Genomic DNA, 17,467 nt, shown 5'->3' on the forward strand with positions numbered 1-17,467 from the left:
TGCACTGCAGCTCTATTTACAATAGCCAGGACATGGAAGCAACCTAAGTGTCCATCGACAGATGAATGGATAAAGAAGATGTGGCACATATATACAATGGAATATTACTCAGCCATAAAAAGAAATGAAATTGAGTTATTTGTAGTGAGGTGGATGGACCTAGAGTCTGTCATACAGAGTGAAGTAAGTCAGAAAGAGAAAAACAAATACTGTATGCTAATGCATATACATGGAATCTAAAAAAAAAAAATGGTTCTGATGAACCTAGGGGCAGGACAGGAATAAAGATGCAGACGTAGAGAATGGACTTGAGGACATGCGGAGGGGGAAGGGTAAGCTGGGACGAAGTGAGAGAGTAGCATTGACATATATACGCTACCAAGTGTAAAAGAGATAGCTAGTGGGAAGCAGCCGCATAGCACAGGGAGATCAGCTCGATGCTTTGTGACCACCTAGAGGGGTGGGATAGGGAGGGTGGGAGGCAGATGCAAGAGGGAGGGGATATGGGGATATATGTATACATATAGCTGATTCACTTTGTTAAACAGCAGAAACTAACACACCATTGTAAAGCAATTATACTCCAATAAAGGTGTTAAAAAAAAAAAAAGACATGGCCCTGTGTCTAAAATTTAGAGATTAAATGAACTCCCTCATCTGGGAAATGAGATTATTGACCTTTTTCCATCCTTAGCAGAAATTCTTCAGAAAAAAATATGTACATGTTTGAAATTTTTTCTGTAACAACACTTAATTTTAGGTATGTGTTAATAATGTTATCAGCAAATAAATCACATGAACCTTTCAAATTTTCTTGGATTTAGCTGTTATTTTTACATATTTGGTTACCTCTCTCTGGAACATCTGGTGGTACAATGATTTATTCCTCAGTTGCCTAAAAGCTCGAAAGAGTTCATCTGACACCCAAAACACTCCCTTAAATCCAGGGTTTATCTTATTCCGCTTCAAAATTCACTCCATATTTTTAGTAGTAACTCAAATGTGTAACTTAAACACTTGACATTGGAAAGAGCAGTAACCTTTCTCAACCAAATCCCACATCTCTCTCTTTCTTACAGATGAAACAAAAGTAAACAATTATTCATAACAACAAAAAGACCTAATTGAAATATTTCATTTGCCACAAAATGTGCATTTCCTCATTTCATACAGCAGAAATAACATTTTATTCCATTTAGTTCCACATCCTGGCAAGAAAGTAAAATGCCTTTAGAAGTCAAAAGATGCAAAACTAGAAATATCAATCGGTGCAAGAAGCAGCTTTATGATCGTCTGCATTCAGCCGGTTATTTACAACATTTATATGGTGTAGACTATCACGGAGAATTTTAATTTCCAGTCAAAAAGCACAGAGAATCAATTATATTTCTGTAATCTTTACTGTTTATAAGAAAAGACAATTGAAAAAAACCAGTAAGTAATCCAAAGAATTTATAGGATAACACACTCTTTTCTCTACTGCATATTCCATTTTCACCTAATCTGCATGAAGTATCAATACTGCGCTTCTGCAGCTAAAGATGACTCTTTTGGCTTTTTTCTTATAATTCATACTGAAATAAAGAACTAAATATATGAGATGAAAATCAGTTTGCACTAACCCTCAAAGCTCTAAATCAAAGTAGATAAACAGAGTCACACCATTGAATTAAATACTGAAATTAGTGGCCAAAAATTTTACTCTGAGATTTAGATGTATGCAGGCCCAGCGGAAAAATATGAATTGACCTTCATGTTCAGCAAACACTCTACGAACTCTGAGATACGGGAATACCTCAGTTGTGGACGCATTTATACACCAACAGACAGAAACATCACTGTCAGAGTAGACCTCACATGGGGAGGTCAATGGAGGCACGCTGACATTGATTCATACCTACACTGCTTCGTAAGGCAGCTCCTTCCTCGTGTGTGGAGCCCCAAGCCAACTGAGCTACACCGGACCACGCTCTCCAGTCTCCCCAGCACCTCCAGAGAACCAGGCCAGGAGGCACCTCCTCCACCTTCAACGACAGCACCTGGCTCCTCTTTGGGATGGAGCCCAGGCCTTTCTGCAAGACACCACGCCCGATGGATCTGAGCTGTGCTCTCTCCTCAGCCTCCAAGTCACCAACCCCACACAGCGCCAGGGTGACCTGAACTCTTCATCGCCCTGCTGCCTTAGTCTATGCCTACATCATAATAACAGGAAAGAGTAATGCCATCGTATGCCTTAACAGGAAGAATAACTCGACTTGACTCCGTAAGATCTTGGAAAGGATGTCTCCCTGCACAGCCATCCTGTGTTCTCTTACCCAAACATCTTAAACGAAGAAAACCACACTCTCTAGAATACAGGTACCACCTTTTCGGACGGCGCACAGGAAAGCAACGCTCTGCTTTTCGTACCTTTGCAGCCACGGACGAGTTGGGCTTCTCCAGCAGGTCCCACAGTTTCTTCCTCTTTTCAGGGCAGCACGTGTTATCAAACTCTTCTCCCTCCCGCTCCCGCATGGTCTCCGCCTCCCGCCGCAGCTCTTCGTTCATCTGCTCCTTCTTTTGATGATACCTGGCTTGGCAGCAGGATTCTAAGTAGATCTCATCGATCCCCCAGTAATCAAGCTCTTGGCCGAAAGAGAGAGCGCACATTTCTTCCATCATGTGGAGCTTCCCTGTCCGGTAGAAATTTAAAATGGAAGTGAAGGCTCCAGGGTGCCGATCGAAGAAATACTCGTTCTCGTTCAGGTTGTAGTCGTCGCACACCTCCAGGAGGCTCTCGTGCGTGTTACAGTCGCGGAGCTTCCCCAGGCGGGTCCTGGGCAGCCGGTCCAACGTTCTCCACAGGACCTCGTGGTTGAGGCCCCCCACGTTGATTTTCACTCTACGGGAGCACGTTTTACTCCTAATGATGTCCACCGGTTCCGGTGGAAGAGAAAGTGTCGACCTTGATGTCTTCCTGTTTAAGCCAGGGGGTGCCTTCTCTGCCATTTTGGACTGAACAAAGGGTCCTCAAAAGAATGAGCCGCGGGAAGGTCAACTCAAGCAATATCCCTGCGCGGCAGGCATTTCCACGGATGCACCTGGAAGAAAGCAACCACAAACCCTTTGGTTACTTGCATTTTTCCTAAAGCATTTCCTATTCTATGGGCTCACTCTGTTGTTCGTGCATAACCTGGAGGTATAATATTAATTACCGTCTCTCGATGGAGGTGTACATCTTTGCTTTCAGGTATAAGGAGGAAAAGACAACACAATGTACTATGCAGAAGCAGCTCTGTATTCAATTTTATACACCTATAGGTTGACAGCTCCCAAATTTGTCACCAGAGACCTCTTTCTCAAGCTCTAGCCTAAACTACCCCTGTGCTGATCAACTCTTCCCAGATAAAACACAGGCACCTTAAATTAAATTGACCACACCTCCACATCCAAGCTAAAACTCTGAGAAATCCTGATGCATCTGTCCACATGCAAATAAGCACCAGGTCTTAACCAACTGCACCTCCTAAACACTGCGTAAGCCCTCCACCCCCATTACCCAGTCCTGGTTACCACCGAACCATGATGCTGATTCAAACCCTCAGCATCTCTTGCCTACGTTTCTACAGTAGCACCTGAAACTGGATCCTGAGCTCTGGTTTTATCTACACAAAAACCATTCTCCACACAGCTACTAGAATGATCTAAGAAACACATTTGACCTTACCATGCCCTACTAGATCTGACCTATCTCTCCACCTTCACCTCTCATTCCTCCCTCATCACCATATTCCAGCAGCCCCAGACCATACACACTGTTTGTTTCAAGCTCCTGGCCTTCGTTCATGCTGTCCTGGAAGGGCCTCCACCTTTCCCATTTCCCTTTGACTAACTGTGGCTTGCTCTTCAAGACTCAGCTCAGATATCACTTCCTCTAGAAAGCCCTCCATAATACATCTCCTCTAGGATCATGAACCTCTGTGAATGTCTCTTCTATTTCCTCATATCACTGCAATAACACCTTTCCCAAGGATGCTGGGAGCCCTTGAAGACAAAGGCTATCTTCTCTGTTATATCTTTATCACTGAGCACAGCGCTTATATATTGTGAGGGTCTGATAAATGTTAAATAGTCAGTTCTTTAATTGTTTTCCACAAGACAGCTGACAAAAGATCTCATGGGGATAATGTATATGGCCAGAAAAATGCATAAATGGAGTCATTTGGATCACTTGCCCAAAATGCATCTATGTTTACATGTTATGTGTATATATGTTTGTGTGTACATAAGATATGTCAGAATGTGTGTGTGTGTTTATATTCTTTGACCCACAGCTCTTTTCTCCTGTGTACTAATTCTTTAAAACATGACTGCTCTAACATTCCCTCTTATTGATCTATTCTTCTGATCTGCAGCAGTAAGCATCTTCTTATTTGATCTTCCCCTATAATGTTTTTGCAGAAAACCATGGTGCTTCAAGCAATTCATCCCAAATACCGCTTTCAATGTAAAACACCATGTTTCACACAGTCAGTGGCTTATACCAAAGGGAAAAGCTTTTAGATTTAAGAGGTCCTTATAATTAGAATTCTCTTTTAAGATACACACCAATTTCGGCATGTCTTTGGTTTCTCCACTCCTGTAAGTTAAATTTATTTCTCCACCTGGAAGCCAAGTATTCTCTCAAATGAAAATAAATCAAATTTATGAAAAAAATGTAGCTGGAATATATAAGAACTATTTCAAATACGGCTAAGAAATATACTTGAAATGGGAGTTTTTTCAACTACATAGTTACAGAGATATTTAAAGCATATACATATACGCTCTCATTGCAGATGATAAAAATGCCTATTTTTACAATAAAGGAGAATTACAATAATTTGGGCAAGTATCTTAAATTCTCTAAGCCTCAATTTCTTAATCTACAAAATGAGGATAACAGTATCTACTTTATAGGCAGTGTTATGACAATTAAACGAGATAGTTTATGTGAAGTGCTCACTACAGGGAGGTATATCTGAATAGAATAAGAAAACTCACATTTCTCCTTTAAGTTTAGCTTCCAATCAACTGCACAAAAGCTATGATTAAAAGCTATACTGATGTCTATTAAATAAATGCTAGCATTTAAATTTTTTTCCCTTATACATACGTTCAGTCCCCTCTAATGGATTTTAAGCCTATAAGGCCAGGAATCATTGGTCCCAGTTTTTCTCTACCGAGCACTGTATTTGTAACGGGTAAGAGCATGTAACTTTGATGCCACTGATGCCCACGTCGAAATTTTGTATTCAGATGGCAATGGACAACACACACACACACACACACACATACACACACCCCACATACAGCATGCAAGAGAGGGCACAGTAATACTATTAGGATCGGGCAAAACAACTGAAAATATTAGAGATGGGCAATTCGAGTGGTGAATCGGAATGTCTGTTCTCCATCAAATTACTTGGTTTCAGGTGCAATGATATCTCAGCCATCCATATAGATTATGTGAATAGTCCATATGAATAATAAGCAGGAAAGCTAATCCATTTTTAATTTGGCTACACATAAACATAAAATGAATTCATTCTTTGTAGAATATCATGACTTATACTAATGTGAAGAAGCGAGATGGTCTTTGAACTGATTATGGTATCATATAAGAGGTTTTCCAGAAAGACTGAGAGCAAACTCCAATGCAGTACAAACATCTCATGTTTAAGGTCAAGGGCTTAGTGTGACTTCCTTTCTTGCAAAAGCCATTACTAAAAGCATAAATGCTCTGTCATAGTTACCAGTAGGTCACCATTTATTTCAAATAATTTCACACTCATGACCTACAGTGAATTCCCCTTTTTGTAGAGTATGTGTCTCAAGTGAAGAGAGGTCATAAGACTTAAATTTCAAAGTATCTTCTTTACTAATCAAGAACTTTCTATTATAAGAAATTCAGTGTTGATTACAAACCCCACAATAAAAGACAGCCTGAAATTCAATGCCCTCTCTTCAAAGCAGGGGTAGAGAAATTTAGCATGAGTGAATGTAACCTGTTGATTTTATTTTCTTAAAGACTTACAGATGATCTGCTCTGATTATTGTTACTGTGATTAAAAATTTTTTATTCTCCCTGGGCAGAATATTCTGCCTGTGACCTGGTAAAGAGCAGAGACTCAAAGGTGTAAGTTCTCGAGCAGTTGAAGAGCTGTAACTAGTGTTCAGAGTTAATCAGCCTTTCAGAATAGTCGTAGAACACAAGTGGTCACGATTGTAAGCCTGTAATTCAGGTCAAGCCCTGCTCAGCAGTGCCTTAGAAACGCGCTGAGCCTTTCTGTCTACCTGCCTGCCCGTCCGCCCACCCTTGTTCCTGCTCTCTCTTCCTCTGTATTTTTTCTCTCTCATTTTCCCATCTCTATTTCCCCACCCCCAACTTATCTCTCTTCGGTTCGTCTCCCTCTCTTCCTATCCCGTTCCCTAGATCTTTCTATCCTCACAGCCTCTTAACCAACCACAAAAACAAACTCTATCTTTTCAAACTTGTACATACTTTGTGAAGTTTTCTACATCCTTAATAAGAAAACCTCCTGAGCTGAAAATACCACATTTCTCTCCAGAAGAAGCGAAAAACATCTAAACCAAGTTGCTTTTTATGGGAGGTTGTATGAGATTGCAAAAGGGGCTCTGCTCTCAGGCTCACGACCCCCGGGTCTAGTTGGGCTGCCCTCCTGCATCCCCCTCACCTTTCTGGTTGGACTTCAGTTTCTTCATGCATCAAACCATGGCATTTCCATGCCTACAATTCTTTCATTTCCTATGACACTTGGTTAATTTTTTTCCTCTCACTATGATTCTGTGGCCATTGCCACCCTTCCTCTCCAATCACCATCCTAACTTTAGATAGAAATAAACATAACATAGTGCCTCAGATTCCATGAAGACATTTTTTCATGTCTGGTTTCTTAAGAAAAGGTGGTTTTCATATTTCATTTCAAGAGCCCTTTAATATTTATGAGGGCTTGAAACAGACTGCATTCAGAACATCATAAAAGTTTCATTCATTTTATTTAGTGTTTTTAACTTTCCATTTTTAATCTGTTCCTTTCTGCCATGTTAATTTTATTTCTAGCAATGAATCTGTCCGTTTACTGTGTCTTGCCACTCTTGAGAGCTTGCAAAATTTTTGTTTTTAATTTTAGTAATTAAAGAGGATATGATGCTGTTTTCTCACGTTTAGTTTTATAAGTGAAATGTTGTCTACCATAATAATTTTATCCCATGAGAATCAATCATGTAATTCAATTTAGTGTATACGTTTAATATAAAATGTAATAATTCCATGTTTAAACTGTGGAGATGTTATACAACTGTGTAGAATTTATATACACAAATAGATATAAGCTGAACACACATTTTTATGTCAAGGGCAGAATCTCAGTGAATCTTTTCTTTGGGCTGTTTGCTGGCTTATTTCACCTCATTCAATCAATTCAAAGTCAAGCTTGCAACAGTCAGTCGACCAGTTGCAAATGTACTAAACATCCCTTCATCAGTCTGTTAGAGAAAAAAAGTGACTCTTGAAACAATAAACAACAACAGGGCTTCTCTGGTGGTGCAGTGGTTGAGAGTCTGCCGGCCAATGCAGGGGACACGGGTTCAAGCCCTGGTCTGGGAAGATCCCACATGCCGCGGAGCAACTAGGCCCGTGAGCCACAATTACTGAGCCTGCGCATCTGGAGCCTGTGCTCCGCAACAAGAGGGGCCGCGATAGAGAGGGGGCCACGATAGAGAGAGGCCCGCGCACCGTGATGAAGAGTGGTCCCCGCTTGCTGCAACTAGAGAAAGCCCTCGCACAGAAACGAAGAACCAACACAGCCAAATATTAATTAATAAAAAAATAAAATAAACAACAACAAACATTCTCATTTTGCACAGCTGCACCAGGCTCCACCAGCAGCGTGGAATTATGCTGCCACCCATTCAGGGCTCAACCTGACAAAACACAACTTTCTGATCATGGCATCATAATTACTGCTTGAGACTCCAGGTCTGAGGCAGGGGAGTGGGGGGGGATTTTTTTTTTTTTTTTTTACTGTAGTCTCAAAAATACTACCATTATGTCATATACTTGATACTTCCTTAGTGTAGCAAGGCAGGATAAGTCCCATGTGCGATTCTGTGAATATGAAAAGCAAATCTTTCTAAAGACCTAAGTGATGTTTACCATTTCCTTTCTGTGTTGCTGGTACGGGCTGAGCACACACTTGCAAACAAGCAGCTCCTAGACCTGTAAGTCTAAATCACTCTATGTATAGCTCTAAGGCATTTTCTTATATCTTCATGTATGGTATTAAGTAGTAAATGCATGTTTTTGGAACAGCTATATCTGTTTCAGAGAGTCGCAAAGATTATTTGCAGTAGCTATCTGGAGAGAAAGGCGCCATAACAGTTAGCTGAAATGTAATCAGTGCTTAAAAAAAATTAGTACTCACTAAATTTTAAAAAGCACCTCCAGAATTTACTAAAGAAAAAGAATAAATTTATAACTAGTGAAAAACAAATCAGATTTATTTTAAAGTAAGGTCCTGGAAACCTTCAGCTATCCTAAGAAATTCAACAAACCTACTGAAGTACTTTAGAACTTGGCCAGAAATACTAATGAATTTATACTGTTTATTGTTTTTTTAATACGTCAAGTTCTAGTAATAACTGAAACACTGTCTTTGTCCTCAGAAAAGTGGAAGTAGCATTTCTTTTCTGCAATCAAAGGCTGCTAACATCAATAGGTTCCTCGATTTTAGCATAACTATTTACTCCTTAGTTTAAAAAAAATCCAGGACTTTTATCCTTGGTATACCCGATGCTTTTTTTAGATACACTCAAACAAAATCCTAAAAGCTTTGCTTTCAGTGGTCAAAGGAAGCATTGTGTTGCAGTAAGAAGGAGAAAAGACAAGTAATAAGTAGAATATGTAATATGAGCATCTTTCCATATCATCAATGTCTCCAACTAACCAAATTTATAAATAAACTATTTTATTTAGACACATAATATGAATTTTCTTCACCAGAAGAGAGAACTATTTAAAGAATTAGCTCCTATATATACATTTGCTATAATTAGAGAGTAAAACACTAGGTTTGCCTTTAGAAAAATGGCCTTTTATAAGACATAGCTCATGAAAAATCCTTCTCTATGCTGAAAAACATAATACTAATGTTATATTGCATCTTAGACCTTTTATAAACTGCAAGGTATAGTTGTGGCTTAAAATTTTCAGTCTGTTTCAAAACCCACCAAAAAAGGCTCAGACTTCATATGAGCATTCAGCCATTCAGCTGGTGGAAGATTTTCTATTATGACGGTAAAAGTGCCCTTTATGTTGGGGCCCAAGACATGTTCTTTTAAATGTCTCCTTTTGCAGAAGTCTTCCCAGAGTCACAGTGGAGTGCAGGGGATGAATTAAGATGAAAGGCGATGAGAAAAATAAAAGAGGCAACAAACAGAGAAACTATTGGCGCCACTGAAAGGAATGGGAAATGAGGCTGGGCCACCCTGTAATATCCTGATAAAAGAAATCACAAACTTCAGTCGCTACCTGGGGTTCTCTGTGAATGATACAACCTTCTATTTGGGTGACTGACTTCAATTTCATATTCCATCTCGGTGTGTGGCATAAGTTAGATTTAGCCTCTATGAAACCAAGTAAAAAAAATGTTCATGAAGCTTGGATAGGATTTGAACATTTTTTTTAAGGTTTCTTCCAATAAAATTAAATTTTAGACCATGCAATGGTTGGTCTGGAATGTTTAGCAGTAAGATTCTTGCCAAGGGATGTTTCTCAATTGGGCTCTGTTTCATAGTAAAAATACACTTTTCAACTACATTCTGGTCCCTTACTTCTCCACAACCAAACACACTGTAGGCAATGGAGCTTTTATTAAAAGCTCCAATACTGAGTCAGATTTGAGGTTACTTTCTATGACTTAAACGTATACCGTGCTTTAGATACCCCCATGTTTGGAGATGGGAATCAGAGTATGTGGCAGAAGGGAGCTTGGATATGATCTGGTCCAATTTCCCTATTTACAGCTTTCAAAACTGAGATCCAACAAGGTCACGTGACTTGGCTGACCTCTCTCTGGTAGTTGCTGAACTTGGACCAGAACCCAGATCTGCAGATGCCTACGTAAGTCTCTTTCCATTACACCCCAGCTCGTTATTCTTTGCTTTTCACCTTCTAGTGGAAGTTTTAAAAACCTTTTGTTTCTTTGTCTACACCCATGTCAAAACACTGGACTCAAATGACACTAAGTTGAGGCGTGTTATCTCTTCTACATAGCTCGTTTCTTTAGAGGGTAATCACTGCAGTTAGGCAACTAGACTGTTTTCTTCTGAAGACAGATGCACTTCACAGAATCGTTCTTCCCTTGGCTTTGCTTCCCTAGGGCCGGTGTTTAGGATAACTACCTCCTTCGGCTCTGGACCCCTGCAGTCGGTTCTGCACGCTGCAGCCCTAACAGTGGCAGATCCGGGCCATCTCTAGTAGAACACGCTTCCATGCTTCTAGTCTCAGGATAGACACAGAACAATACAAAGACTGCAAGGTCTGTCCTCTACTTATCTCTGCGGTTCAGTACCTTCCTCCCTCTCCCTGTGTCTCTGTTCTAACTTTTGCTTTCATTTCTTTACACGTGCCATTCGCCTTCTGCAACAGGGAATTTGCACATCTTCTATTTTCTACCCCCGTCCCCTTCAGATATTAACTCAAGGATCACATCTTAGTCAATACCACCTGACTTCCTTGAATATACAGTCATCCTCCTATTCTAAGAACTTATATATAATCAGGTACCTTTACCTGGAGCACTTCACAACAGGAGTTTTAAGTTTGTTGGGATGAGTATTTTGATTATTTGATTAATACCTATCCTCTCCACTAAACCAAGTTCCTTGTGGGCAGGATCAAGTCTGATTTTATTTATCATTGTATCCCAGGTGCCTGGCATACAGTAGACACATAATAAATATTATGTGAATGAAAAAGTCAATAATCACTTTATTTAACATTTATTTAACAATCATTTTCCTCTCCTTGCAGCTACCTCATATTACCTGCCACTCCCCAAACCCAACATGACTTTCATGTATGAAAAGCTCTTCTCCAAATTCTCCATCTGATAAACTCTTACTCGTTATTCAAGGTCAAGAACAAATATCTTGTTTAGGGAGAATTCATCTCTTCTGCCATGCTGGGTTAAAAGTTTGTTTTATTTTAATGCTTTTCTCATTGTATCATAACTATTCACTTAGAATTCTGTCTTATCCATTCATTTAGCAAATATTTATGAATCTTTACTCTGCTTGAGGTGACACCATGGAACTTATATTCTAGTGGAGGTAGATAAACATGCTACAGACAAACATACAGAAGCAGCTAACTACAAAGCTGATAAAAGCTGCAAAAGAGAAGAAGAAGGTGCCATGTGAGCTTTAAATGAAAATACCTTCTTGGCTGTGAGTTCTTAAAAGTGATGAACATCGCTCATCCATATTTGTATCTTTGGGATGCAAGTGCTTACCAAACGTTTGTGGACTACCCAAAAGAATGAATGAATGAGTGACTAATGAATTTCAAAGCACTACTATCCTTTTTTCAGCCACAAGTTTTGGCTAACATCATCCAATACCAGTTAATCATGGTGATTTCCAATTTGTTTAGACGTTCTACCGGCCCTTATTTGCTTATTTTAATAAGGCCTGGGCTCAAAATAAGAGCTAGATTTTCTGGAGCTATGTAAGGAACAAGTGATAAACAAGTAAGACTCTCTAATAATTACTGCTGCCCCAAAGTGGAATTTGCTTCCTCAAGGCACTCCTGGGCCTGGTAATATTCAGGCAGACCCCAGGTGACCGCCTGTTCTACTGAGAAATGGACAAGACTGTCTCCAAGGTACCTTCTATCTCTGAAATTTCTTGGTTCTATGAGATTTCTGTGTGACCTCATCTACATATTCCACTGGATAGATGAAGAACAAGAAAAAAGTTCACTCTTGTCCATTTCTTAAGTTTAAAATTTGGCAAAAGTGAATTTTCAATTCCTCAGCTTATACTCACTCCTAGGAAAAGTATTCGAGCCAGAAAAGCCATTATGATAGAATTGCTACTAATAAAAGGACAAAGAAAAGAAAAGAAAGTATCAAAGTTAGAGTCTAAACTTTTTTTCAAAAGATGAGCTTATACCCTTCAATGATGATCTTTTCTCTTTCTAAGTGATATAAAATATTGTCATGTGAAGACTATAAGAGGGGGGCAAAGGTTAATCAAAGGAATGAGCCTACAGTAATGGAAATACAAGCAGAGCAGTATTTGGATTGGGAAAATAAGGTGAAAGGCAGAAACTTTCCCAATGTATTCAAATCACAATGTATAGGTGACCATATCTTTAGACTCAGAGCAGACGACTGTGCAAACTCACTTTAGGATCCTCAGTGTAGCCACATCCATTGGTACCCTTCCCTCTTTTCCTGACTGTGCATATTCAAAATGATGTGTTCTAGTTTCCAGCATGAAAAAAAAAACCAATTTCTAACAAATCAATGGTATCCTTCATTAATGGATCTAATTTTAAAAATAAGAACGTGTCACAAGTAATTTTATGCTTGATTTTTTTCCCCCTGTGCATTAAGTAGAAAAGGGAAGAGGTTCACTGAACTATAAACATCCATCGCCATATCCCTTATATGAATAATGTTTTCCATCTGCCCTTGTCATCAGTGAGGATCATTAAACAGCATTTATTAAGCACCCATCTGTGTATGGCACTTTATAAATATTCCTCCCCAGGCCCCTGCCCACTTTCTCAATCTACCATGTGTCTCTGTTGTAGAAAATGCTAGGGAGCTACAAGGATAATAAATAATTAATGGTAAGAATGTTAAGGCAGATGGACGAGACGACCTACTAGCATCTATGAATCTTAGGATGCTAAATTTACTGCTAATAATATAATTTAGCACAATTTGATAAGAAAATATCAAAGCATTTGATGACAAAGAAAATCAGCTCATTATATTCCACCAACAATTTCTAAAATAAAAATGTGAAAATTAGGGACCACAGATGGACTGACTGAAGCCCTGAGTTCATGTGATTTGTACCAGATGATACAGTCTTGAAATAAATAATGTGAAACACAGTGTGGAAAAATCATAAAAATTATGGTTGCAACAGTATAATAGGGAAAGTGACCTGAGCCAAGGGTGGATATATTCAGAAATAAGGGCAAGCCATTGTTTTCATTGAAAGAAGCAGTGTGGTTAAGGATGGTGAAATTATGGATTTTCCCCCGCTTTTCAGTTCTTCTTTAATGTTATTCTATTCTTTTTTTCTTAAAGAAAAAAAACTAATTATATTGGTTTTAGTGATGGTGATATTCAAAACATTCTTTTTCACCTTTGCAAGGCTTATGTAGTCAGGATTATAATAAAATAGGAAGTCAGTGTAAAATAGCAATAGCTATGGGTTTCAGATTTGCCATTTGGATTTTGTTTCAGCTTAAGATCAAAATGTCCATAAGTAGAAATTGTATTTCCTAGAAGGTAGGGATATTCTTGGACTTGTAGCTGAAGGACAGCCAAAGTTATGATCTCATTTGCTTTGTGACTTTGGTTAATAATTATCATTTTTATCACTTTCCACATATTGAGTGATTATTATATGCAGCCACTGTACTTATTCCACTTAATTCTCATAATGAGAATTCTCATTAATTCTCAATCACCTTGGGGTGGGTATTATCATCTTTGATTTACAGATAAAGAAATTGAGGTTCAGAAAGGTAAGTGCCTTGCTCAAGATGACATAACCAGTACGTGCTCATTCCAGGATACCAGTGAAGCAATATCTTAACTCAAAGCCCATGTTCTTAACCTTCTAAGACCCTGGGGATTCTCCTTGAATGGCATGATTCTGGATGCCTTAGAACGATAAATAAATAGAAATATGAGACCAATATTGAGCAATCTTTTTAGCATGATAGAGAAGGAAAGAATGAAATAATTTTTCAAATAATTCCTGTAACACTATGTCTATCCCTTGGCCTAGACAGGTGGCATGTATAAAATATATTAAATGGAATAATTTTCTTTTGGATAGAGATGGTAGGGTTGGCAACTGTTTCTGCAGTTCTAAATTTTCAAAACTAAACATAAATTTTAGTGTGTGGCTTTCAAAAGTAATGCTACTAGCTGTAGTATTTGAGATCTACAGTCAAGATAGATGCTTTAAAAATATTTTTTAAATGTTAAACATATAAAATTCAGTCTTTGGAAGGGCAACACTGGTAGGTTTAAATGATCTTCCCAGGGTCCATTCCACATCAGGATGAGAAGCCAAGTCTCTTGTTCCTGAATCCATATTCTTTCCACTAGACCTTGCTACCTCAGGGCTTCAGAAATAAACATAAAATTAGAATGATGGAAGAGAAAAAATGTGAAGCAGGAGCCATCTAGCTATTTCACACCCAGTTAAACCTATAAATACTGATGAGTTGAACCTAATTATTAATGATTCCTGACTACCACATAAATCTGTAATTTCTACTATTCCAATAATGGTCTGAATGGAAAGAGATCGTAAGCTGTAAATAACACATACTGACTTAGATCCATGATTCCTTTCTCATTACCCTCCTTCCTTCCAAAACAATGTGTTACTTGGCTATTAGTATATATTGAGTGCAGGGGGTACAAAATTGGGTAAAGGCACCCTTGCTCTCAAGGAACCCATAGGATTACTGCAACGAATATTACAGAAAATTTTGGATTTGTGCTTTTAGCATGTGTTGTGTAGGCTCAGGCAATACTGTGTACTTAAATATTTATTTGACACCTAATTAAAGCTTCCTACCTGATTTAAACATACTGATGTAAAGGAAGAGAGAGGTAATGAAGATGTCTTAATTCATGGGGCTTTGTAGAATACAATCTTCATTTATTGTATGGGAGCTATAGCCTTAGTCACCATTTGGAATATCGAAAGCTCTTTGAGGTCTTAAATAAATTAATTAATTTGATGAATTATTTAATTAATTCATTATTTAATTAATTCATTCAACAATATTTACTGAGTATCTATTACATCTATTACATATCAAGCACTGTGTTCCAAATGCCATAAAATGCCCCAAACCCTTACTATAATGTTCTACTTTAGCTGTGTGTATGTGTATATATATATATATATATATATATATATATATATATATATATATATACATATACACACATGATTACAAACTATGTTTATTATGCTGGAAACCAAGTATTTTGCTGGGCCTGAATGAAACCAGAAGTCAAGTTAAAGAAGTAGCCTTTTAGTAGCTTCTAAGCTTTCTACATGCACTCTTTCTATAAAGCCTAATGAAAATGCTCTCCTTAGAATTAGAAAAGACTAGGATTCCAAATTTAAAATGACATTTATCTCAAAAGTAAATTAATATTTAATGATAGTCTGATTAATAATTGTGATTTTATGAACTGGAGACATTTAGCATGAAAGCCCCTAGACACATTTGTTCTATACAGACTAGGGAAAAGGGCTAAAGATGGACCATCTCTTTTCAAATGTTACTTTTCTGTTATGTTTCAGAATTTTTCCTTCTAAACACCATTTTCTCATCCTGGTATTAGCTTACTGGAAAGCTTTTCTTTTGTGAAAAGCAGAATAAGGATTCAAGAGCTCCAGTCCCATGAGGACTTTCAAAGGATTAAGAGCAACTATAATGTTATCTAGGTGATAGCTGTGAAAAACAAAAAAACAGTACAATGCTTCAGCTTACTTTTTTTACATATTAAATACTGAAATCATTATATCTGATAAATCTCCAAAAATGTATTAATTGGCCTGTCAAGAGCTATCATCATTTCAGATTTTTTTTTTCCGATGAATTGAACTGTTCTTTGGCTGGTTTTTGTTAATGATCTGAACTGATAAAACGGCTTTTGTAAATAGGCACAAAAGTAAAGAAATCAATATGTGAAATAAAAGGAACTTGCTAAAAGACACAGTGTCGTGTCTGTCATTTTAGAGGTTAGAAAGAAAATAAGAACAGAGTAAGGAGAAACAGAGAAAACAGGAGGGAACAAAAACAGAAAAAAAAAATCCGAGATGGGAAAAGTGGGAGTGAGAAAGCATTTAAGGTCACATTACACTGATACTTACAAAGATAAAGTTCTACCTTTGTATAACATTTTACATTTTGTACAGTTCACACAGAGAAAGAAATGCCTTCGTTAAAGAACAATTCCTACGGCTAGAAACAAGACACAGGACATTCAAATCTCTTTGCTAGGAGGTACTGGGAGATCCTCATCAGAGTCAAAATAGGCATTGGACTCCAGACATGTTAATATATGGTTAACTGGAGGCCAACACTGGTTGTAAATGGATATTTCTAGAATTTAAACCATACTGCTTTTGAAACTTAGAGTTTCCTAACTTAGAGTCTCCAGGCCTACGCTGTCTCATACGGTAGCCACCAGCCATAGATGGCTATTTAAATTTAAATTTAGAATATAATTTCTCAGTCTTACAAGTCAATTTCAAGGGTTCACTAGCTTATGTGGTTAGTGCCTACCATATTGGAGAGTACAGATAGAGAACATTTCCATCACTGCATCAAGTTCTACTGGAAATCACTGGTCTAGCCAGCCTTCCCGTGAAGTTATGAGGCTTAGTATGTTCTGAAGTAGGGATGAGAGACAAATTCTACTGGAAGCACCATGTTCTGCCTCGTGTGGATCTCATTCCACAGTCTCCATTCTTAGCAGCGGTAGCCCCTGGACCTCCGCTTACAAACTCTTCTCCATCCCAGATTCTAGGACCATCTGGCTCTCGTCAAGAAGAATGTAAGACCGTGTGAGTGCAAAATAGTGCAGGGCCGTGGCTTGGCAGTCCATCACCAGGCAGACTTGCTCTGTTCCTCCTCTGCTCAACACTGGCCAGCAGTTCTTGGTTAACTGTGTTCTTGGTGCTATTTTGTGACCTAGAACCTGAGGCAGGTCCTGGTTCCATCCGTCATTTGTGGATCCATCACTGGATCAACAAATAAACAATGAGCATCAGCTAGGTGCCTGGCGTTGCAGACATGTGATGGATAAAGCAGTGAAGGAGAAGGACAGCCCCTGCCTTTACTGAGTTGACATTCTCACACAGGAAAATGACACCTGGCAAGTAATTACCCACAATTTAAAATGAGAATTGGGGTAAGTACTGCAAAGGAGAAAACAGTGCTAGGAAAGAGAAGAATGAAGAGACCTGTCCCATTCTGGGAGCCTGAGAAGACTTCTTAGAGCAAGTGACTTCTGACCTGAGATGAGAGACACAAGCAAGAGTTAAGAAAGTGGGAGAGAGCATCCCTAACAACTACGTGTGCAGGCCTCACGGCAGGTAATCCCAGGCACCTAAGGGGAACTAAAAGAAACCCAGAAAT

At 38.5% G+C, this 17,467-nt stretch overlaps 1 protein-coding gene across 2 annotated transcripts in view; it reads right to left on the reverse strand.

Annotated features, from left to right (window-relative positions):
- KCNB2 (potassium voltage-gated channel subfamily B member 2) overlaps positions 1-17,467 on the reverse strand; it is a 393,199-nt gene that overhangs the window by 363,588 nt on the left and 12,144 nt on the right. For both annotated transcript variants that reach the window (XM_059901363.1, XM_059901362.1), the window contains one exon: positions 2,410-3,080. In XM_059901363.1, the coding sequence (XP_059757346.1) occupies positions 2,410-2,988 (579 nt within the window). In that variant the 5' untranslated portion in view covers positions 2,989-3,080. The remainder of the gene's footprint in view (positions 1-2,409; positions 3,081-17,467) is intronic.

The sequence above is a fragment of the Balaenoptera ricei genome, chromosome 17 (assembly GCF_028023285.1).
Source record: "Balaenoptera ricei isolate mBalRic1 chromosome 17, mBalRic1.hap2, whole genome shotgun sequence".
NCBI classification, from domain to species: Eukaryota; Metazoa; Chordata; class Mammalia; order Artiodactyla; family Balaenopteridae; genus Balaenoptera; species Balaenoptera ricei.